This window comes from Aulonocara sp. 'chitande type north' Nkhata Bay, linkage group LG14 (genome assembly GCF_057382095.1).
Source record: "Aulonocara sp. 'chitande type north' Nkhata Bay isolate Kocher_YH1m ecotype deep benthic linkage group LG14, A_spYH_male_GT1.1, whole genome shotgun sequence".
Taxonomy (NCBI): domain Eukaryota; kingdom Metazoa; phylum Chordata; class Actinopteri; order Cichliformes; family Cichlidae; genus Aulonocara; species Aulonocara sp. 'chitande type north' Nkhata Bay.
Genome location: NC_141357.1, coordinates 11,572,953 through 11,596,850, shown reverse-complemented (window position 1 = coordinate 11,596,850; position 23,898 = coordinate 11,572,953). Strand labels below are relative to the sequence as shown.

The window sequence follows — 23,898 nt, the reverse complement described above, 5'->3', positions numbered from 1 at the left end:
CTCTTAACTGCGAGGTGTGCCATGTGTTTTGCAATAGTTATTATTATGGTGAGGATTTAAATGTAACATGTCATTCCCACAATCTGTTACTGTAAATGCAGGGAACTGTGGTGAACTGACAGCTGACCATTTTTGGTCTAAAGAAATGGCTCCCCAGGTTATGATTTTATAACCACATGAAGGTGAGGGTGTGCATGCGTAGGCAAGTGTGCGTAAATGTGTGCACACACGTGTAGAAATATGATGGCTTGAGCAAGATGCAAGCAGTTCTCCTCTGTATTTGTTTGAATTCACAAGCATCTGTTCACATGACACACCGTGTTATTCTTATCGTGTTATCTGGTCCCTTCCTTTTTACCGCTGTGACAAATATCCATCCATTACTGTATGTCTCATATTTGGAGACCATAGTGTATCTTAATGGTTCTATTACTGTATTTACTGTGGTCGCTGGCAACTGTTCGCCCACATGCTACAGTATCTGCATTGTCTCACCCACTCACAAAGGGTTTAGGTGCTGGTGGGAAGGTGGAGAGCCTACACTTTTGAGTAGATAACAATAAAGCTGCTTAAACACACACACACACACACACACACACACACACACATTTCAACCCCATGAGGTTTCACTTTGATTTTCCTTTTTTTCAGGAATAAACTCCTGACACAACTTCCTATACATATTTACATTACAGGGAGGCTGGGTATTTCCGGTACCTATGCGCAGCACAGACCTGACATGTATAGCCTGTTGTGACACACTGTGGTTTACAAAATGAATGGCAATAAGAAAATATCACAGACTCGAGAGCACGATACGGTCCACAAGTGTCACCCTCCACCCTATAGCAATTAACTGCGTTAATACCGGCAAGGTTCTTGAATAAGGTGGTCCGTGGATGGCAGCTTCTCCGCCACTATCTACAGCTATGGATCGACATACCTAATAATCGCCTGTAAAATAGCTCTATATATGGAACGAAAAAAATATGTTTGATCGCCTTTCCACCCCCCTCACCGTCTCACCTGCTCGTTCCTTGCAAGCTCCTTCTCCAGTTGTCGGTGTTTGTTGTGCCACACCAGATAGTGGATAGGATAACGACTCTTCTCCGGAGTTTTCTTAGCAGAAATCATCCTCGGATCATAGTTTGCCTCCTCCTCCTCTTTCTTCACTGTGGATCGCAAGAATACTTTGTCACAGATTTACGCTATACAATTAATCCTATCATCCTGCATCAGCGGTGATGCCCAAAGGCGTGTAGGGGCAACCTTACGCGTCAGAAACAGTGAATGGCTCCCTGCTCGCTCTGCTTAGAATAAACGCCAAAGCCCCATGAAATCATTTAGAAATAAAGATAAGGGGGGAAAAAGCCCTCCCTTGATTGTGTCAGTAGATTGGGTTACACCTTTATTCCTTATCTACCCGTTCCTCCTCCTCTCGCTTTCTCTTCCTCGCTCTCTTTCTCCCCTGCCTACTCTAACGCGTCTATCCTCCTCTCCTCCCATCCGGTGGTGACTGAGAAAGATGCATTGACAAGCTGCAATGAAATGGGCGCATACTCAGCCAATCCGCTGTCAGGGCTCTGATAAAACACATGCCTTGTGAAAAAGAAAAAAGAAATCGAAATGATGCGTTTAAAGTGAACCAGGCCCACATAGCATAGGAGTGTTATAAAGGAGGTGTGGGCGTACTGTGGAGAAGGCTGGGGAGCGCACGACATGACAGCAAAAGACAAAATTCATCAAAGTTGAAATGAAAGCCTACCTTCTTGATTTTTTTCAGTTCCTCTACTCTTATTCTGCATTATTTTCATGTCGACACGACAGAAAAATGAAACAGATAAATCCAATAAATCAATAGCACTTTAATGTTTCATTTGACTGCTAAAGCTGCTCAGCCATTGAAGGTTGGGTGATCGCGATACTTCTGCTTAAATGGAGCAATGTGTTTCTTATATCCAATATCTGATTAACATCTAGTAACTTTTCTGTCAGCATGAATTTTAGATTGTGATTAAGTCCCATTCTACAGAAACCACCTCACTTTTAAGAACATAAGGTTATCATCACGCCCTGTCCCTCCCTGTCCTAAGTTGTCGGGATGGTGTGTGTGTGTGTGTGTGTGTGTGTGTGTGTGTGTGTGTGTGTGTGTGTGTGTGTGTGTGTGTGTGTGTGAGAGAGAGAGAGAGAGAGAGAGAGAGTGAGCGCGTGTGAGTGAGCGCGAGCGCGGATACTGTCAGGTAAAGAGCTGCCGTCTCTCGGTGAGTTGCAGGCAATGCAAGGAACAGATTTACTGTAGCAATATTCCGAGATGAGATCCTTTATACAAACAGATTAACTATGTTCACATAACTTGGATCCAGCCTCGGAGTTCATCAGCGAACGTGGGCGAACAGACCGCTGGAATTAACGGGAAGCTCAGTCGTCGTCAGCTGGCCGGGGGAAAAGCCGATCATACCACCCGGCTTCCGGGGATTCAGGGGCCGCATCGGTTGACGGCAGACGTCGGTCTGTAGCTCCGGGGGGGGGGGAAGACGGGCGAATATTCACATCATCGCCGACATCCACCTCTTCGTTTCATCCACTTTCGAGATGTCGAGAAAGCTACAAAGAACAGAAGTCTGCGCTGACTGCAGTGCGCCAGGTAAGGAACAGAAAAAAAAGGAAAACAGACCATGGGACTGGAACAATGCGTCGATGGGGGCGACGTGGTGGGAGAACAAGGCCGAAGTTGCTGTCATTGTCAGAGGGTCTGCAGAGCAGGAAAACGGCCAGGGCTGCAAAGCGTCGTTTAGGCCCAAAATAAACACTGGAAAAAATAGGCGTGTTGCCACAACGGGAGAATATCTCTAGCTAACAGCTGCTCAACGTTAATGTAAACCATTGAATAACTTGATAGGTATATTTATTTGACCATGGCCATATGTAAGAACGAGTAGTTTATTTGGGGCAGTTTAAGATCCCATTGTCAGCTTTATGCTGCCTTTCCACTCGAAGAGACGTTTGTTTTGATTTTCGTGACCGGGACAGACTTCCGAACACGTTAGCTTAGCTTGGCTAGCGAGCTGGCGATTTTGAGTCATTATGCAGCTGTGTGATAGAAGAATTTATGGTAGAGTGAATGTCCTAAGATATAATAATACATTTATATCGATGGACAGCTATCATATTGTTAGCACTTGCCCGTGGCTTTTGGAGTTCGTGCTTTTTATACTGCTAGCTTAGCTATGACGTTAGCTACTTTAGCTAACTTTTGCTAAACGCCAAGTTATTGCCAAGCTGATTCAACTAAAGCGTCAGCGACCAGTCAGTAGCTTTAACAACAATTTGGCTTAAAAAATACAGTAAAGTATCAAAAACTTAATTAGAGTTTCTGTTTGTTTAACTTGATAATTTTAGAATATCTCCAGTAAAGTTAAGAAATAAAATAGTGAGAATTAATAGGAGTAAATTCAGTTTACAGTCATCCTAAGTTGGAGCACAGTTCAACATAAACCTGAAATGAGCCATACCTGTAGTTGTACCTCAAAATCATTTAAAAGCCACCTCAGTTCCATTAATCTAGTACAACACAAAGTTGTTGTTGTTGTTTTTAAAGGAAAAGGGACATAATTTCTAGCTTCACCTGCCTTAGCTTTCATCCATACTGTTCAGGGCGTAGTGATTTCCACTACAATGGCCATCCATAATTCTAGCTTAGTTTCCAACCCACTTCTCCTTTGGCCCCATCTGTGTTTGTTAAAATCTGAGTTAGAGACAATGTCAATAAGACCCTTCGTATGTAGCCCCAAATGCACGTGCTGTTTCAGTTCGATCCCCTTGATCATTGGTGATCTTGTGTGCCTTGCTTGCGTTCATTCATGTATACATGTGCAGCAGCTGCTCTTATGACAGCTGCGACCCCTGATAACTCTTAACTGTCTAATAGGGCTGGGTATCGTCACTGATTTCTAGAATCGATTCAATTCCGATTCACAAGGTCCCAAATCGATTCGATCCACGATTCGATTTAATTTGATTCGATTCGATTTAAATCTGGGAAAGTTTGACAGTCAGAAGTATAATTCAGATCAGAACATTTACATATTTTTGTATCTATAAAAAGGAAGCTGACACTCGCAAGACTTTATCCAAGGTGTGAGCATCACAGCAGATGCCTTTGTGTCAAAGTAGCTGAGGATAAAACACAGAAAAACATGAAGGTGATTTTCCTGGCCTGGGATTTTATAAAAATATTCTGCAGTACATCAAAAACGAAAGAAAACCATTAATTAATGAACATTACCTCTGACGTTACAGCGGTTTTATTAGACACACGGCTAAGCATTTTGCATTTTGAATAATATTAAAAAGTTTAAATTTGTTCAGTATTGAACAGCAGAAATGAGGTTTTCTTTTCGGAAGAATGTAAAAGGGAAAAAAACAGCGGCCGACAGCCTGTAAACAACAGTAGACTTGTGCGTAACAAGCAAGTGAATAATGAAGAAAGCGAAACTGTTCGAGAGAGGTAGAGAGGGGGAGGGAGAGCGAGAGAGCTGCGCATCGCAATGGAAGCAAAACAGTAAAAGAGTGAATTCATGACGATGTTTATGTGAAGCGTTTGGATCTTCTTTTGCTGCTGGTTCGGTCAATATTGTTTGGAGAGAGATCAAACTAACAGCTTTAGAATCAGCGCATAAAGGGCGTGAACACAAAGCGCGGACCCGCCGACAGATCAGAATCAGCGAGCTGTCGGCTTTCAGCCCCGACTGTGAGAAAGGCGACATCTAACTGATTCTGATCCGCGGGTCGCGCTGTGTGTTTAAGTCTATGTGCAGAATCCCTGTACCTGCTCTCATTTACTGTTTGGTGGTTCTTGAAATTTTGTGAGATGTCACCAGAGATTCTGGCATTTCGGACAAAATAAATTTATATTAAAAAATCGATTCAGGATTTTAATGAATCGATTTTACGTTATCCAAGCCAGAATCGATTTTAATCGATGAATCGATTATAAAAACCCACCCCTATGTCTAAATGCTGCAGTCCAGCCTTGCATTGTACACCTTGCTATTATTACTTACTAACATGCTTCAGCACCTATTTTCCTTTTCTGGTTCCCCTTGAGTTACTTTTTACATACTGATGAAACCCCAGCTGAACTCCTTTCGTTGATACTATATTAACTTGCAGAATAATTAAATGCACATTATCTGTGACATATTAGTTATATTTTAAAGCTTTAGTTTATTTACTAGACAAAATAAGGCATTCACAATGGTAGATGGCTTGTTCGCGTACCTGTTACTAGCCGTGCATTTCTTCTACAACCATCATCTCTCTGCATGCAGCCCCTCCTTGCGACTTACGCACACACGCACGCAGTGCTTTCTGCAAAATGCTGACCTAGCCCCTGGTGACAGGCCACCTCCCTACTACCCAGCTTTGTGTCATACTGGGGGATAACTCAATGGCATGGCTACAAAGGACGACTGATACTCCTTTTCGTAGCCAAGCTTCAGGAGTCTTTAATGTCACACCATGGCAATCTGCACAGTTTACGGGCAACAATGAATCACATCGTCACTATAGTAAACTCTTTATTTCGCACAGATGCATTTGTTTAGGAAACTGAAACTCTTGTGCAACTATTCACAGAAGAGAACAGCGGGGTTGAGTCGATATGTCGTGTTGGTGTCCCTGTCAGGCTTTGCTGTTGTTGCTGTGTTTGGTTAAAATTAGAAGTAAGATGGAGTAAATCCGGCAAGCTGACACTTAGTACAATTAAACACTGTATTAATTGTGTTTATATTGTATATAAACACATATATGTGTATATATTGTGATATACACCAAACAAGCCTGAAGCTAACTTGTTAACGGCCAAAGTATGCAGATGTGTGCAACATGTTATCTCAGTGTTTAAGAGTGGAGTGTAACACAATTTTAAAAACTTGCACTCATTTGTAGCATATGTTTTTGTGCAGGGTTAGCTGACACTTATAAAAACAAATGCTATACTAGATTGATGAATTAGGCCAACTTTAGGCACCATTATGCAGCAACATGCTGCAGATTTCACCAATACAGCACTGCTAATAGTCTATCCACTTCTAATAGCTTAATGGCATAGCCTCATTGATTTAGCAGACCAGGCAGATAGCCTAGCCTGTGGGAGTTTTTTTTAATATTTATTACACAGATTAAGGAATTAAATTGCTGAGGCCTTTAAAGCCTACGGGGCTGCTGTTCTAAACTGAGCTATTGCTTTTTTCAAAGCCATTTTGCATTTCATATTTCTTTTTTTTCCCTCTTTTTTTCTATGGGCAAAAAGACTTAAAGCACGCCGGTTCATCTGATGATGGACTATTTTAGCTCCATTAATACCCTAAGCCCAGACAGTTTTTATCCCAGGCTGAGTGTGACCAACACACATTGTAGATATGTGTGTGCGTTTGGGCGTGAACAGTGTGCATGTAAGTGTGCAGATGCTTGTTTTGATACTGCAGACTGTGTTAGTTGTGAGGCATTCATCGCGTCAGGGTCCTGAGGGCATAAACATAACCCAGACTCAGTCTTTCAGTGTCATTGGACTGGCACTGGCCTTTGCTGCTGCCCTTCACTTCCTCACCTCATTTGCACCCATTTAGAGATATGTTTCTTCTCTTAGGTATTAAAACAGGTTTCTTTGTCAAGCCATTGTAATAAACTAGTAATATTTAGTGGTGGCAGCAAAGTACAACTTGTCTCATTCCTAGCTGTTTATGACTGTAAGGTGCAAGCTAACGTGTATATTTGTAAAAATGCTATTTATAACTGTTTCTTATCAGACTTGCACAGTTCTTCACAGGAATATCTAAAATTGATTGCAATCAGAGCCTGACCAAGCAAACTGATATTATAAGCCAGTATTAACTATTTGCTCATCGGCTTTAGCGTTTATAACAGATGATAAATGAGAATAAAAAAGTAAAAGATAAAAGGGAGAAACACCCTTCAACTGTGTTTTGAGTGTTGCATAGTTTGTCAACCAGAGGGCAGTCTGCAACACCAGCTGATCTGGGCAAAGTCGGGGAGAGCGTTAATGAGTAAATACATACATGCACATAATGAATGTTAGGGAAATCACTTTAATATGTAATATGCCTAAAAGGAAAAAAAAGACTATCTGATATATGGAAATGTCGAATCATCTGTCCATCAAATTTAGGATCACGGAGGGGCTGGAGCCTATCCCATGGTCATAGGGAAAAAGGCGAGGTACAGCCAGCTTGGACAGGTCGCCAGCTGGTCGCAGGGCTAACATATAGAGACAGATAACCATTTGCACCTATAGGCAATGGGGAGAACATACAAACTAAACAGAAAGGCTCCGGCCAGATGGGCTAATTTGAGTCTCAGACCTTCTTGCTATGAGGCAACAGTGTTAACCATGTAGCTGTGTCCACATAGTTGTGCTTTCACATGATTCATTTCTGCATTATTTAAGTCAGTTTTCAGAGTTAATATTTAAAAATGTCTAGTTCTTGTCTTTTCAATAACCCAGTTTTTATTCAAAATTCTCTCAGTTATAAAAGCCCTTTGATTTATTACTGACATATACATCCTGCTTTACTCTTAATGTGCATAATACAAACCAGGTGCTCATTCAGCTGAGAAATGTATAAAACTTAGAAACTTAATTGGAATATCTGTGACAGGATCACTGTCTGGTACTCATCTTTATTTTATCCATCATGTGGTTTTGCTCAGAAGCAGATAAAAAGACCTATAAAAAAAGACGCACATATGTTTGACTTGATATTGACTGAAGCCCAAAAGAGTAGCAGTGTAGGTAGACTGCATCTCTTCCTTGGGAAAAATGGCATTATAGTTGTGTAGTAAACTGTAATTTGGACCACCCACATCATAAATCGTGGATATTTATGAGTATGTTCGTGTGGCCTGGATGGAAAGCACTTAATATTTTTAAAAATCTCCAAAATCTAATTATCAGTCACAGTGTGCTTATGAAAATCCTAATGCTTTCTGTGTATTTCTGTCTGTCAGACCCGGGCTGGACCAGTATCAACCGAGGGGTCCTGATTTGTGATGAATGCTGTTCGGTCCACCGCAGTTTAGGCCGCCACATCTCCATAGTCAAGCACCTGAGGCACAGCGGATGGCCTCCCTCCCTACTGCAGGTAAGTCTGAGAAATGAAGAGCGAAGGAATGAGAAACGGGGAAGGGCTTGTGAGACAAACGCAGTACCCAGAATAGTGCCACCGAAAGAAGAGCTACTGCAGAAATCTTAGTCAGCTCAGAAGATGCAAATCCACAGTACTGCAGTTTGTGTTTATTTTTTATTTGATCATCTAGTTTAACTTTGATCTGTGAGTCTGTCTGTACTCTTGTTGTATATCTGTGTTCGTCTCAGTATGGCCTTAATGCAGGTTTAGGTGCTTAGTGCTGCTTCAGCTTCATCCTGTAATTAAGGAGGCATGAGGAGTGTGGGAGTTTTTGGCTTTATTGGTTTTATAACCAGTTTTGATTCCAGTGTAGAGCACAAATGTGTATCAGGGTTGTTCTGCAGCTTTACTGAAGATAATTTAGATTTATTTCGTAACACATTATATGTGTTAGATAATAGTTACAGAAATCACTGTGACTGTGAGCTATATGATACTGAATTATGAAAATAAGCTGTTAAACTAATTTCTTCCAATATTTTCTGGCCAGTCCAGAAATTATGTTTCAGTGATGCACTGGAGTCATAACACTGATGTAATTTTAAAACATATAGAACTGCATTAGCATCAGTAGACCCCGGGAAGTCTTCTACTTTCTGAATGTGACTTTTGCATGTTGTAGAAAAGCATCGTTTTCATGAAACATTTGCTAATGTTAGTAAATGTGATGGTCTTGTGACCTAAAGAAATACACACACACACACACACACACACACACAGACACACACACACACACACACACACACACGCACACACGCACACACACACACAATCAATGTATGGTGGTTCCGGCCCTGTGCACCTCTAAGGGTATTTGCACACGTGCGGTTTTTGATCCGTTTAAGTCAAACTTGGTTCATTTTCCTTTTTGGTGTGGTTCATGTGTGCAGGTGCAAACACTGTAATCACACTCAGGTGCAGACCACAACGACTGCACCGAGAACCTTTGGAGGGGTTTATGGTGTGAATGTGATCCCACCTAGATCCAAACCAATTAGCAAGTTTGAGCTAAAAACATCCAGCAGCCACACAGGGTTAGGGGTTAGAATCTGATAGATCTGCAAATGCTAATGAAAGTAAATTCTGTTATAGTCCAGAACACAGCGCCTTCTTCCAGACACATCTGGCTAGTAAGCAGACTGAACATTGTCACGTGGTTTGTAGTGACACATTCTGGTTCACTTGGAGTTCACTTGGATTTTTCTCTGCGTGAAAACAAACCAAAGCACGGGGGAACGGCTACAAGTTTACCGACTCATTAACTGATTTGAACCAGAGTACGAATCAGATGTGAAAACGCCCTAACAGCAGGTTGTCTGTGGATGAACGGGTGACAGAGTCATGGGCAGCGGAGGCTCACTGGAGAGTGAAGGTTGGACTATGTGGTCTGATTCTACAAACATTCTACTATAGCTCACGTTGCTGAAAAGGTTACTGCTGTCAGAATACACAGAGCATCACAGTAGGGCCTCAGCTGTAGACCAGACAGTGCGCTCATGCTGACCCCAATCAGCTGCTGAAAGCACTAACAGTAGGCACATGAGGATCAGTACTGGACCACAGAGCAATGAAAGAAGGTGGCCTGGTCTGATGAATCATTTCTGCACCGCGCAGCTTGCAGGACTTCAATGTTTAAACTTAAAGGTTTCTTTGCAATCTGTTGCTAACATCTTGGTACCAGATACCACAGCACACAGGGTCCAGTGGAGTCCGTGCCTGGATGGGTCAGGGCTGTTTTGACAGCAAAAGGGGGACCAACACAATATTAGGCAGGTGGTCATAATGAGCTGATCGCCTGGTTGTTGTACAGAAAAAGCTTCTAGATTGATAATCCATTTCTCAAATTGTAGAGGTACTTTATCTTCATAAGAAACTGCCTTCCCATGATTGGGCGCACAGTCGTAGCATCTTCAGTAGACAGCGTCTCCAAGCAGAGAATATTGCTTTTTCTTTTTTTCAGGATATTGAAACCTAATTTTCTGTGATTAACAGTCAGTTTAGCCAGAGGATAACACATTTTTCTTCCGTGTGACAAACTCCAAACACACTGCTTTACACTGACTTTAATAAAACATGCTCATGACAGCAAACCATCACTGAGTCACTTCTGTGTGTGTGTGTGTGTGTGTGTGTGTGTGTACGCGTTTGTGTTTCAGATGGTTCAGACCTTGGCCAGTAACGGGGCCAACTCCATATGGGAACACAGTCTCCTGGACCCGGCTCAGGTGCAGAGTGGCCGCAGGAAACCGAACCCCCAGGACAAAGTCCAGTAAGTATGCTCTGCACGGGCTCAAAATCCACATTAGGACACAGAGAAATTATTGTCCCTTTGTAAGCATAATTTTTCTCTCTCTCTCTCTTTTTTTGACTGGTGAAGAACAATTGCAACTAGTATTTGTTTCTAAGTACATTAGTGCATTGTGGGCTGAAATATGGCTTTGGGAGAGTCATGAGATCGGGACCCGCAGGAAAAATATTTGCTCATTTCTTTTTCACCGGAAAATGGAGGTTTAGTGTGAACTGCCTCTTAAAAACCTCTGCAGTGTTCATCAGATTTATTTCTTTATCCATTTATGTAAAGCAAACTGGGAAACTAGGCATAACCCATCAGTTCGGTTCACTGTAGAGATTATTTATTACTGCTGGGGGGCTGTTTGTCTATTATTACAGCACTTTCTGTGTCTGTACCTCACAGAGAAAGGCGCCTGATCTTTCTATTTGATGAGAGTGAGGGGGTGAGAGAGAAAAATGAAGTCAAATCAAAATGACCTTACCTCTAGTGGGGCTTCAAATCCCTCGGTGGGGCGCCATATGCACTTGCAGTCATGATGCTAAAACGCATTTTCCTGTATAATAGGGTTTATTGCATGAATTGCAGTTCCACATATTTTGTCCTCGAGTGTTCTTGTTTACCTTTGAGGCCTGGGCTTTTGGTAACCATCTCAACTTCCCCTCCTGTGCAGTCCCACCAAGTCAGAGTTCATCAGAGCCAAATACCAGATGCTCGCATTCGTGCACAAGCTGCCCTGTCGTGATGACGACGGCGTCACCACTAAAGATCTCAGTAAGGTAAGAAAACGTAAACACAGCTGCTGACTTGAGTACATGCGACATTTGTTTTTTCTTGATAAACAATTAGAGAATAATTTAACTCGACTTGTCATCTGTAGACCTATAAGCATGCTTTCTTTTATCCGCTAAGTGAAGGATTCTGCACTTGTTTGGATGATAACAGAAAACCAGTATTGTCTTTAATCTGCGCTCTAATGTTACTCTGTACTGAGCTGATGGGTAGGATGTTATGAGTTCAGGTTAATTAGCCTATACTGACACAGCTATACTGTGGAACAGCAAGTCTAAGCACAAAGGTTGTTTCCTTTATGAATGTCAGTAGCAGACGTTGCACATAAGCATGCACTCAGGCAAACACACACAGATGCTCTTTTACTTATTACCCCCCCCCCCCCCCAACCCAGCAGGGAGTGATCTGAATGACACAGCAGGATGCAACAATCATCTCTAGCGCTGTGCTGCCTCTATGGGCTAATAAGGGAATTCAGTTTGTTTCCTTCTCTCTGTGATGTTTAATCTTTCCGCCCTGACTCCCCCCGTTTCTCTCTCTCCTCTCTACCTGTCTGTTTCTCCCTCTCTATTAGCAACTTCATTCAAGCGTGCGGACGGGGAGTTTAGAGACGTGTCTTCGGCTCCTGTCCCTCGGCGCTCAGGCCAACTTCTTCCACCCGGTCAGGACAAAATAAATCTACCACTGACTCACATTTTGTCTTGTGCTGTTAACTTACTCTCTTTATGCCAGGCGTCTCTGTTTGTGACTGTGTTTCTGTGTGTGTCCCACAGGAGAAAGGCACTACCCCACTTCATGTGGCAGCCAAGGCAGGGCAGATCTTGCAGGCTGAGCTGCTCGTGGTGTATGGTGCAGACCCTGGATCGCCTGACATTAACGGACGCACACCTATGGACTATGCTAGGTACAGGAATTTGAAAGCACAATTCAGTAAATACAAAACCTGCATTTAGACCCTGTTCAGCTCTGGAATTGAGTCATCTAATGGTAAACACAACACAAGTAGAATCATTTCATGTGCGCGTGTGTGTTCCAGGCAGGCGGGCCATATAGAGCTAGCAGAGCGTCTGGTAGAGTGTCAGTATGAGCTGACGGACAGGTTAGCCTTCTACCTGTGCGGTCGGCGTCCAGGTAACCTAATGCACCAGTTTTTCTTGTTTTTGTTCTCCTCTTCACATGCCTTTAAGCACAGCAGTTAACCTCAGTAACGTACTGTGGTAGATTTTTGTTACTTGGTTGTTACGTTTTTCTCTTCTCTCCCAGATCACAAGAATGGCCACTATATCATTCCTCAAATGGCAGACAGGTATGGACCAAATGATCATTTTTATTGTCTTAAGTTGATTATGAACAGCTGCAAGTCTGTTGTCGTTTAATTGCCTGAAAACAAATATCTACATGATTAAACTTGCAGCTGCCAAACTTGCCTTACTTCTGTGACTGCTTAATTTCTCTGTCTGACATGTATGTATTGATATAATTTAGTGTTCTGACCACAGGGTGGCACCAAAGCCCCCACAAAGGAGTTAGGTAAAGGAAGTCTTTATTAAGCTGTCTGTTCACTGTGAATTTGGTGAGGTAGATACTTGAAGCGCGCTTGGTTAAGTAATGCTGAACTGCAGCGTGGATTTGAAAGACACACGAGTGCTCAGGCCGTGACACATCGAGTTCAGCATTTCTTAGCACGGCTTCTTTCACTTGTTTGATGGGCGCTGGGTTTTCTCAGCTACAGTTCAGAGATGTGTTGCACCTCCAGATCTGTTCGTTACTGAAATGGGTCTTACTTCTGTGCTGTCATCTTAACTCCACTTGCATCTGTTCTGTTTCTGGTGAATGGTTCCTCTTGTTAACAACAATTAAAGCTGTTTTCATGTGGCTTTTCTTCCCCTTCTTTCTGTCTGTTTCTCTTGTTTTTCTCACTTCTGTTCTCCATTTTGCTGTGCTTGGTGGAGTCAGAGCTCGTCCTAAGTGCCCGACACAGAGGTATCTTTACTTTCCTTGTTCTTTTTTCCCCCAGAATCTCTTTCTCCCCATCGGTCCCCTCTCTGTATACTTCCATCTCTCATGTATCCCACAATGCATCCAGCTTTTCTTGAGTGGCATTGAACAGTTGTTTATAGATTATAAAGCTGTAAAGATTTAAACAGATGTAAACAATCAAGAAGTCTTGTAACTGAAAGACTGTCGAGTGTTTGAATCACACCAGGCTTTTTCGCATATTCAAAGTTTACTTCCGCGTGTATCCTTAGTGACATCTTTGGCCATAGCGAGAGCATATTTAAAGAGTTTCAGATCAGTCTTTAAAGCTTCGAATCTCTGTAATCTCACTGTGTCACAAACTTGACACCCTTACAGCATAATATGTGAAAGCCAACTCACATTTATATTGCTGTTGTTACCTGACCAGCAGTCACCAGTAGAACAAGTTGTCCCGCCTTCCCTCCTCATTCTAGAAAAAACTCCCTTTCCACCTCCACCCCTCTCACTTTTTTTCTTCCATCTCATATCTCCCTCCCCTGTCCCCTTCCTCCCTGCGACTTTATTCCACTGTATATTTACGATGCCTTTTTGATTGTCATCTTCTGTGTTTTTGTTCTAGTCTGGACCTCTCAGAACTGGCCAAGGCTGCCAAGAAGAAGCTCCAAGCGGTGAGTTGAATTTACATAGCTTATGGTTATAATGTCAAAAGCAACAGGCTGTTGTGTTTTGGGGGGATTTGTTTTTTTTTTAAAACAGGTTCTTGAAAGTAAAAAAATAAAAAAATAAAAAATACAAGAAAAGAGTTTTTGTTGGGTGAAAAGAAAAGTTGTTGTCACAAACAGATTTTCTGCTCATAGCTGTTTGTTCTCTCCATGTCAATCTGAGAGATTGTTATTAAATTCATTTTATTTCATCTGCTCTCTCTGGTTTGTCACGCTGATGCTTATTGTTCAGCACGTGCTGTATCTATGTAGACATGTAGAATAAGACCCGCTAATGTCAATTTGTGTGCGCATGTGTGGCAGCTCAACAATCGGCTGTTTGAGGAGCTAGCAATGGACGTCTATGACGAGGTGGATCGCAGAGAAAATGATGCAGGTGAGCCTTATCGCTTCCTTTATACCCTCTACGACTGTCTGCCTGGGCCTGTGCGTTTGGGCTTTTTCCCCTTTGTGGACCAATTGATGTTGAAACAAACTAGAAAAATGTAAAAACTTTTGAGGAAAAGTTATGGGAGTGAAGCTGATATAAAGATAAGAAGCGCCAAAGAAAGAGGAAGTGAAATGAAGGACAGGGCGACGAGAGAAGGGAAAAACTGCTAAAGAGGAAGGCCAAAATGTTTTGAGTGAAAGAGGGGGAGGAGAATGGAGCGAGGAAGTGCCTCGCAAATTCTTGAGTCTCTCTCCTCCTCTTCGCTCTTTCTCTTTTTTCCTTCTCTTCTCTCCCTTTCCTTCAGTATGGGCAAAAGTCAGAGCGCGCTTTCTGACTGAAGCACACAGGTAAGTAGCAGGGATAGACTTGTAGACACACCACCAACAGCACACACAAAACTGCACTGTAAGAGATTCGCTGTACTTTGTTTATATCTCTGTGGATGTGTGGGTGGATGGGCTGCGTGTGGTTGGATGTGGGCGACCTTGTTGTTTGAACGCGCACTCACAGATTTATTTTCTGCTTTACGTTTTTGTCTCCAGTGTGGCTTACGACCCAGAACCACAGCACTCTGGTAACAGAACGCAGCGCAGTCCCTTTCCTACCAGTCAACCCTGAATACTCTGCAACGCGCAACCAGGTAAACACGCACATACTTGTATACGTTTGTAATGACTGATTTAAAGGAACAGATAGGGGGGGAAGGAAAAAAAGACAAAATGGAGATTTCTTATTTCTTAGATAGGCAGTTTATGTGTTTGTTGGGGGGGGGGACAGGGAAAGGAGTGTGAAATTAGCAGCAGCTGTTCCTCAGATGTGAGAGTGTAATCTTTCTGCACTCTCTCTTTATCTCTCTAGCTCTCCCTGTGAGGTAGAGAGCGAAATCTCAAGTCCACTTACAAAGTTTATAGTCATCTGAATGGCTCATTTTTGGTGTAAACACTCAAACCCAAGTGTACACACACATACAAACAACTCCCACATGGCCACGTTTGCTTTCACGTGATTGGGCAGTTCACTGTGGTCAGAGGCTCCTATTTATGGTCGAAAACAGAAGAAATCACATCTTTAGAGTCGAACTTCTGTGAATGGTTTTACACTTTGGTAGGAGCTGACCTTCTTGTGCTCTTATGCAGATGCCTGGACGCTAACCTAATTGTAGAGTTTATGTTCCTTTGCACATGTTGTGTTGCTGTGTGTGTTGAGAGTATGACTGTGTTTTTCCACAGCACATGGTAACTGACCACAGCAGTCACACAGGCACTGAACCACTGACTATGGGCCCCATTGTATTTGTCTCATACTCAGCTCATGATTTTAAAAAACAAAAATGCGGAACTGAATTTCAGGCTTTGATGCCAGTGTTTGTGTGCGCATGTGTTTGTGTAACTCCCGGCTTGTTCTTTTCTCAGGGCCGCCAGAAGCTCGCCCGTTTCAACGCCCGGGAGTTTGCTACCCTCATCATCGACATCTTGAGTGACGCCAAAAGGAGACAGCAGGGAAAAGGTCTTAGCCCTACTGGTGAGACTGGGAGGGAGGGCTAGACTTTAAACTTTGAAGGCAGTGCCATCTAACCTGATTAATATGCACGATGCATAGATATCCATTTATTGATTTATACCAGTGTGCAAAAGTCTGCAAAGCATAAAACCTTAAAACTTTTAAAATCACCTGTGTCGCAGCAGCAGCACAGTTATAAGAGAATCATTCCTGTGTGACAGTTTATTCTTACATGAAACGGTCAAGTACGACACACAACTGTGTTATTACTTTAAGCACTCCCAGGAGAAAGATCACGTTTGAGAGAAGAGCGAGTGCTAATATTATGTGAAAGAAAACTGTAAATGGGCAAATTTTTCTTCTCCTTGTTATCAGACCCGCTGGACCTGGGCATCGATGATGACCAGCACGACTACGACAGTGTAGCTTCTGACGAGGACACAGACAGCGAGCTCACCACCCAGAACAACAACAACACGCAACGTAGCAACCGTGCAAAGGTATACAGCGTGACACACTTTTTTTTTCTCTAAATAGCTACCCTTTACCCCACATTTCTGTGGCTTTCATACTTGTTAATCACCATTTTGATGTGTTTCCTTTCCCTCTATCCCTGAATTTCATTCAGTCATATTAGTAAGCAAAGCTTTTCCACAGTTTAGTGGCTTGAATGACTGCTTCTCCCAACATGCTTTGCGGAAAGTGGCCATACTCATGGCTGCCACATAGCTCCTGAGTGACATCATCAGCTATTCTGGGTCCCTGTCAGACAAGGCATTGTTCATGCACAGAGAGAGCGTGTGTAATGGGAGGGAAAAGAGAAGGAGACAGATTTAAGAAACAAAAGGAAGGAAAAATCATGTGGGAGGGGTAGAAGTGAAGCTAAACCAGTAACAAGCTTCTTTTCATGCTCAGGGTAAAACCCCGCCAAGCTGGAGGATCTACTCGCCTTTAAATCCAAGGAAATATATGGATTTGTTGTTTTACGGTGCTCACAGCATCGAAGAATTGTGTGTTCTAGTATGAAGCAGGGAGTAATAGAAGTAGTGGTGAATGAAGCACAAGCAGAAGGCTATAAAGTGTAGTTTATGAAAGGTGTATTTATTGGTTTAATTCCAGGGAGTGGTAGAGGGCTGAATCTGAGCAGGCTGTGGGGTGGCAGGAAGTGAGTGGGAATATTGAGAGCAAGAACTAAAGGTCTAGTGTGTGTGTGTGTGTGTGTGTGTGTGTGTGTGTGTGTGTGTGTGTGAGATCCTACCTTCAAGTTAGGCCTCTTCTTGCCTCAAAGCCACGGCTGTTTTTTTTTTTTTTTTTTCCACAGCTTAAAAAAAATGTATAAATTACAACCACATTTAGAACCTTGTTAATGCATGAATTTCACTAAATACAGAATGTATTGAAGGAGTTCAGTCACAACCCCTCCCCAAATCTTTCGACCCGTTTGACCTCCTGCCTTATATGTTCCTATCGATCCAGAGTATGGACTCCTCAGACTTGTCAGATGGTCCCATCACCCTGCAGGAGTATCTGGAGGTGAAGAAGGCTTTGGCCTCCTCAGAAGCTAAGGTGCAGCAGCTGATGAAGGTTAACAACAACCTGAGCGAGGAGCTCCGGCGGCTCCAGAAGGAGGTAGGAGGAGTGCAGGTGGAACGAGAGGATTAGCAGTGACCATTCAGACTAATAAAGGGTTTGCTGCGTGGCTTCTTAGAAAGAGAATACAAAATGAATAGAAGTTGGAATAAAAGATGTGCTTGGTAATGATGACTAGAAGACACGAGGCAGATTGGTAAAAGAGATGGGGCAGTTGATTCAGACAGAAAGAGGGTATAATGATGGAGAGACAGTTGAATAAATTAATATCTTTGCAAGATGATTTTTCCCCGTCAGGGTGTTATTTACTTTTGATGGAGCTCATGTGCTGTTCATTGTTGCATCTTTTTTTTCCCCCGTGAGTCATTGTCATTTCCCTAATATGTTCATTAGCGACCGGCTTAAGTGATTCATTTATGTGTTCATCTTCTCATGTCACTGAGGATTTAATGAAGATTTGAAACAAACATAGAAAAAAACACACTGCAAATAACAAATGTGTCAGATTAGGGCGCTAGGCAACAGTACCTCAGGGCAGATGATCCTACAGTTTCCCCTCATTGACCCCTTGAACACAAACACTGTATTTTCAGGTATGTACTGTAGCCCTCCACCCCTTCCCTAAGACCCAGTCCCAGCTTATTGTAGTGTAATACCATGTGTTGCATCCCCCCCCCCCCCTCAATACTGACTTAATATGTGAAGCCCAATATGAGCCTGAATATGGATGCTTGTTTTTGACCGTTCAGTTGACCCCCCCCCAATTCCCTTCAACCTTCCCATGTTCCTCCCTCCATCCCTCCCTCCATTGTCTCATCCCTCCCTGCTGCCTTCCTCCTCTCCTTTAGATCACCCGGATGCAGACAGAGAACAGTGCGCTACGGAGGGGCCAGCAGGCTGGGGGAGCAGCTGGCCATGGGGTAGGGGGACCTGGTGGAGGTGGGGGAACAGGAGGCCACTGGGCAGTGGGTGGGATGCGAGGTGGAGTGGGTGGATTTGGGCCAGGAGGGGACCCACCGGTGCTTTCGGTGCCCTCCTCGGCCACCCCCCACTCCCACCCTCACCGGAGGGAACGCCAGGCCTTCTCAATGTACGAGCCAGGGGCGGCCCCCGGCCCCACGGCCCACGGTCCCCCAGTCCTGGACTCCCTAGTGCCCCGCCTGCAGCCCCTCAACACAGCCAGCGTAAGTTAGAACGGCCCTGTCCCCTTTCCACTCACCACCTTCGCCTCGGTGGCTCTGATTGCCTGTCTTTGGCCTGATTAAATAGGTGATGGTCTGATCCTGATCTTTACATTTCCCCCCCTCTTCTTTCCCCTTGCATCTCAGTTCTCAGTCCTTCTCTTTCAAAAGATCCAGTTGTGCACGAACCCATTTTTAAGGGAAGTTTTGTAATGGTTCAAAAAGATTTGTTATATTGAGCTTTAAAACTGCATAAATGATGGAGTGCATACGTGTGACCTGAAGGAGAAAGATGGGAAAGAAAAACAACAAAAAAGGACTGTTTCCTCTGTTCTGCTGCCTGGCAAAAGCCTCTGATACACCGCTGCATAGCCTGCTCTGCACACTTTGACCTTTTCAAACCCCTTTGACGTCTTTGCTGCTGGACAGTTGCTTAATCTGGAAATGCTGGGATCACACACACAGATGCACAGAAGTTCATTTTTGTTTCACCGCCACTTTAAAGAAAAGATATAATAAAATTTAAAAAAAAGTTTCTCATATTGCAGACAACCAGGTGAGCAGTTCAGCAGCATTTAGTTTACAGCACGTTAATAGAGCTACAGAATGCAGACACATCTCACCGCCGCACCAAGTTGGTGACTGTTTCTTCACACAGAGATTTACCTGTTTGTCTGTTTTCTGTCTGTCTGTTTCTTCACCTGTCCGTTCTTTGCTCACTGCAGTGCAGCCGTGCATCCTCTGGATGTAAGCATTCTGTCTGTCATTGCATTGTTTGCCATTTCGTCTTTGAGTTTGTAGTATTATCTCACAGTATGTAATTATGCATTTTGTTTTTCAGAGATCAACATTAGTATTGAGTGTGGGTAGTCTCTTTTTAGATGCTGTGTGCCGTGTGTAAGTCAAGCAGAAGAAGCTAGATTAGTTGACAGTATGTTTGCTTCCTGTTAGATAAGCAGCGAGGCATGTAGTGTAGAAAAAGATGATGGGCCGTTGAGTTGTTCTGTGCTGCTCTCACTGACTCGTTTGCCTTGTTTTCCTGCTGTTTATTTAAAAAGAAAACTTCTTCTCTATGTCCCCACGCTTCTTTTCCCCCCTGCTCATTTCATCATCTGTCTCTTTCTGCTAATATTTCAATTTCTTTTTAATCTTCTTTCTGGCCTCACCCATGCTCCTCCATCTCTCTCTCATCCTCTCTCTATCCTTGTGTTCCCTTTGTCTTCCCAGGTAAGGAAGGGCGGCTCAGGGAGTCCATATCTGTCTGGATCTGCAGAGATGGGTAGATACATGGTGAGCTGCTGCTGTTTTGGCTCTTCATTTCTTTTTATGATCCTCCACTTAATGCATTCAGAAAGTTGAGATTATTGGCTTACATTGTTTTATCCAAACCAGCGTCTCATGGGTCTGTTGCTGTTGGCCCTAATCCTGAGATTCAATCACAGAATATCCCTCATCCCATTAGAATTACCCACATACTAAATGTAGTGTAATATCTGTCCCATTTAATGGACATCAGTGGAAACCATCTCAATTACATGGAAACAAATGAAAATTAGAATTTTGATTGAAGAGGTATACTTACAGGACATGATGTGTGGTGATTATTTAGTTCCTGCTGTGTTTTTCTTCCAGGTCCCTAAACCAGAGAAGCACGGCAGTGGCACCGACAGCGACTACGACAACACACAACTGTACGACGCCTCAGTAAGGTCAGTGTTTGAATGTAAATCTGAAAAATGTCCTAGCTTTCTAAAACCAACTTTTCTACTTTTCTAATGATCTTATTTTTTAAATGGATTCACAGAAACTGTTTTCAATTACTTATAACACAAATGTGGATGTAGCAGTTTTTAGTAAGAAACGAGGGGCACAAGCTGTTGACATAATGCCACATAAGGACTGTAAATGCTCATCCATGACCGTCACCTACTGTCCTCGATCTGAGGTTTTAATTGTTGCGCGGGTAATGCGTTTCCCTATCCAGTATGGGCCGCAGCAGTGAAGAGGAAGGCCGTGGGGAGCCTGAGGAGGGTGGGGAGGGGGGTGAGCCAGACCCCACCTTACCCTGCACAGAGGACGTCATACTGAAGACTGAGCAGGTGACTAAGAACATCCAGGAGCTGCTCAGGGCCGCTCAGGAGTTCAAACACGACAGGTAGGTGAAAAAATGGTGGCACAGTCCTTTTCATCTTAAAATAAAATGCATAAAAATTACAAATCTAATCGTGTCTTACAACCAGCCTGTCAGACATTGAGTTAAGCTAATGTTATGCTTATTTTTTTCTTGATTTCAATCAGAAAAAACCCTCAATATCAAATCAGATCATAGCAATTCACAATCAGTTGATGTTGACATTATGAGAGGCCGAATCACAAAGATGTGAAAGAAAGACAGGACAGAAACAAGAGTATACTCGGGGTGGAAATATAAGACCATGTATAAAAACTGTAAACGGTTTAAATAAAATCTCCCCCTGGGTCAGAAATGGTGAAAATGCACCAAAACCACCAAAAAGCTACTTTAAGTAGTCTTACTGTAAATTAGAAAAGAGCTGAGCAGCTCATAGACACAGGAGATCATGTGACTGCATGAAGTTTATACTGGTGCTGTGTCCCCTAACCTAAGTTTACCCTTCATGACTTTTCCAGGAGAATGAGCGGGGTGCACTCAAGTGCTCAGCTGCCGTCAGATTAATGCAAAGCAGCACATGTCTGATAGACATAGACAGCACCTTAATCTCCATTTTTAAATGGTAAACTCTGATGTGAATGATAGTCGACAGCTGCACAGTGAGAATGTAGTTGTTAACTCCAGCAGCAGTAGGCTGAACTGTTACGCTAGCAATATTTTCCAGCTTTTACTAGAGGAAGCCACATAAGAAATATAATCTCTTCAGAATGTTGTGGGTGCTTGTATTTGCAGTCTCATACTTACGGTCACCAGGGTTACCAAGGGCCAATGACGATAGGTGTAATAAGGAAAGAATGCAGTTATTGTAGTTTGAGGCTAATGCAGTGTTTCTCCTCAGTTTCAACTCTTTTGTTTTATTTAATTACAGCACACTAAACCTTTCTATTGATAAATATGGCTGGTGTTAAGAAATCGATTTAAATCTCGTTAAAAATTAAAGATTTGCTGTGTGACTTTTTCTTTTTTTACCCACCTTTAACGTGAGTCACTCAAACTCCCAGTTTGATAAACTTTGCTTCCTGGACACCAGCTCCCTCTTTACCACAGGAGTCGTTGCAGGAACCTCGCCTGCTCACCTGCATTAGTGCTGTTGCACAGTTCTTGACTCATTTGACTCTTCAGTTAAAGAATCACTTCTCTTTTCAGTTTTGTGCCGTGTTCTGAGAAGATCCACTCTGCTGTCACAGAGATGGCTTCACTCTTCCCCAAAGTAAGTGCCCCGTCCTTATGTTTTATTTCTCACACTGTGTCTCTCATCTACATCTACATCTTCTTTTTTCTTTTTTGATTGCTTCCATCTGTCTGCAGCGACCAGCACTGGATGCAGTCCACTGTTCTCTCCGCCTGTTGGCTTCCAGTGCCTCACGACTGCAGGTGGAGTGCCGTAAGGCGGCGCCTTCGGAGCCTGGCGCTCCTGCAGTAGACTACCAGCTTCTCACTCAGCAGGTCATCCAGTGCGCCTACGACATCGCCAAGGCTGCCAAGCAACTGGTCACAATCACCACTCGTGAGAAGAAACAGTGACCCGACAAAAGAAAGAGAGAGGATCAGTGCATGTGCGGTTTAAAGTGGGATGGGAGGGGGCTTCCAGGAGAGGGAGAAAGAGGGAGGGGCAGGGGGTGGGAGGGGAGTACGATCACACTACAAGATGAAGGGTAAGGAATTGAAGTGACGGGGGAGCAAGGCTGACATGAGGAAGAGAAAAGAGAAAGGAAGGGATTTGGATGGAAGCAAAGCAGAGGACGTTTGTATGATAGAAACACTACAGTGAATGGAAAAAAATTCCACAGGCGTGGAAGCGAAAGTAGGGAAGGACGAAAGGAAGGAGCCAACACGGGAACCACAGCCCGCAGGGACCTTAGCAGACTGTTGGAATGGGATGTGTACCATAAACTGCTCAAACTGTGACGAGCATACGTGTCATAGACTGCTTTATTTATTCTCACTTGTAACTCATCGTCCCTCCTTCTCCCGCTTCGGGAGGGAGGCAGCGTATGCTCCGAGAGAGAAGTAGATAGAACAGCCTCCACACCATCGCCGTCCCTCCGTCCTTACGAGGAATCGGGTTGTCCTTCCTCCTCTTCTTTCCTCTCTCTAAAGAAGAGGGACCCCGCACCCCCACGCTGTCCCAGGCTGGATGAGCGTCCGGTGCAGAGAAGGACCTGCAGCCCACTCAGTCTGATTCCCACACTTCCTTCCACATGGGGGTAAGCATTTACAGGAGGGGCTCCAGCTTTTTTTTTTTTCTTTTTTTCTTTTTATTAAACCCATCACCTTCCCTTTCTTTTGGTGGTACACAGCATGATCTGGCATGTTTTCCTTTCTTTCCTCTCCTCTTTTTGCCTTTTGAATGTGCAGGTCTGTTTGGTCTGACAGAAATACTTTTTTTTTTTTTTTTTTTACTGACTTACAGAAACAAAAACCCTTACACTGGAATAATTGTGATTTATTGTTGTTGTTGTTTTTCTTGCCTATTGTTTTTGCTTTGTATTGATAATTTTACTGACTGTCATTTTTTATTTTATGTATGTTTTTTTTTTCTTGTCTCATTTAGTTGAATATGGAGACAGGTGGGAGTATGTGTTAACCTCTTACTGGGATTTAAGTCTACATGCACACAAACAAACAAACACACGAATCAGCCTGTGAAAAAAAGGTCCTCGACATTTCTCAAGCGCTCCTTTTCAAAGACAGTTGAGTTTTTATTACATTTTCCTTCATGTGATATATACATCTTATGGCTGTGGGGTGTTGAACGGTTGCCAAAGGCATGGTGTATTATGACAGGACCAGGATCTCAACTGCTCCTCCTTCATGTCCTCAGCTGTCTTTTTCCCCCCTCTCTTTCTTTGCGCTTGATTTCTCTTACTGTTCGCCTCATTACCAGAGCCAGTGGAATCATCTCAGAATCACCTTCGTAATCATTTTTTCGCAGTGCCAAGCAGAATAATAAGAACATCTGGTTTCCACATGGAGGATTAAGCCCCAGTCTTCCTCAAAAAGTGCTTATGTGGC

The 23,898-nt window shown here is 43.2% G+C and overlaps 2 protein-coding genes across 7 annotated transcripts in view; one reads left to right on the top strand and one right to left on the bottom strand.

Annotated features, from left to right (window-relative positions):
- The window catches only part of ankrd13b (ankyrin repeat domain 13B), a 46,180-nt gene extending 43,388 nt beyond the window's left edge, over window positions 1-2,792 (bottom strand). The window contains exons 1-2 of one of the 3 annotated variants that reach the window (XM_086260933.1): window positions 1,275-2,792; window positions 1,027-1,172 (exon numbers count right to left, since the gene is read on the bottom strand). In XM_086260933.1, coding sequence (XP_086117059.1) covers window positions 1,027-1,134 — 108 coding nt within the window. In that variant the 5' untranslated portion in view covers window positions 1,135-1,172; window positions 1,275-2,792. Of the gene's footprint in view, window positions 1-1,026 lie in introns of all 3 variants that reach the window. The other 2 variants (XM_086260931.1, XM_086260934.1) reach the window with 2 other exon arrangements.
- On the top strand, window positions 2,217-22,462 carry git1 (G protein-coupled receptor kinase interacting ArfGAP 1). 4 transcript variants are annotated; one of them, XM_086260926.1, is made up of 21 exons: window positions 2,217-2,644; window positions 8,029-8,162; window positions 10,364-10,476; window positions 11,171-11,276; window positions 11,864-11,950; window positions 12,063-12,193; window positions 12,326-12,420; window positions 12,553-12,595; window positions 13,246-13,272; window positions 13,889-13,937; window positions 14,295-14,367; window positions 14,964-15,061; window positions 15,834-15,942; window positions 16,297-16,421; window positions 17,398-17,550; window positions 18,360-18,695; window positions 19,920-19,982; window positions 20,325-20,401; window positions 20,677-20,847; window positions 22,030-22,093; window positions 22,192-22,462. In XM_086260926.1, exons 1-21 carry the CDS (start codon window positions 2,593-2,595, stop codon window positions 22,405-22,407), a joined length of 2,322 nt encoding a protein of 773 aa, XP_086117052.1. In that variant the 5' UTR covers window positions 2,217-2,592; the 3' UTR covers window positions 22,408-22,462. The 4 variants fall into 4 exon arrangements, with proteins under 4 accessions (XP_086117052.1, XP_086117051.1, XP_086117054.1 ...); XM_086260925.1 differs by lacking the exon at window positions 13,246-13,272 and adding an exon at window positions 12,775-12,819; XM_086260928.1 differs by lacking the exon at window positions 13,246-13,272.
- The last annotated feature ends 1,436 nt before the right edge of the window (window positions 22,463-23,898 follow it).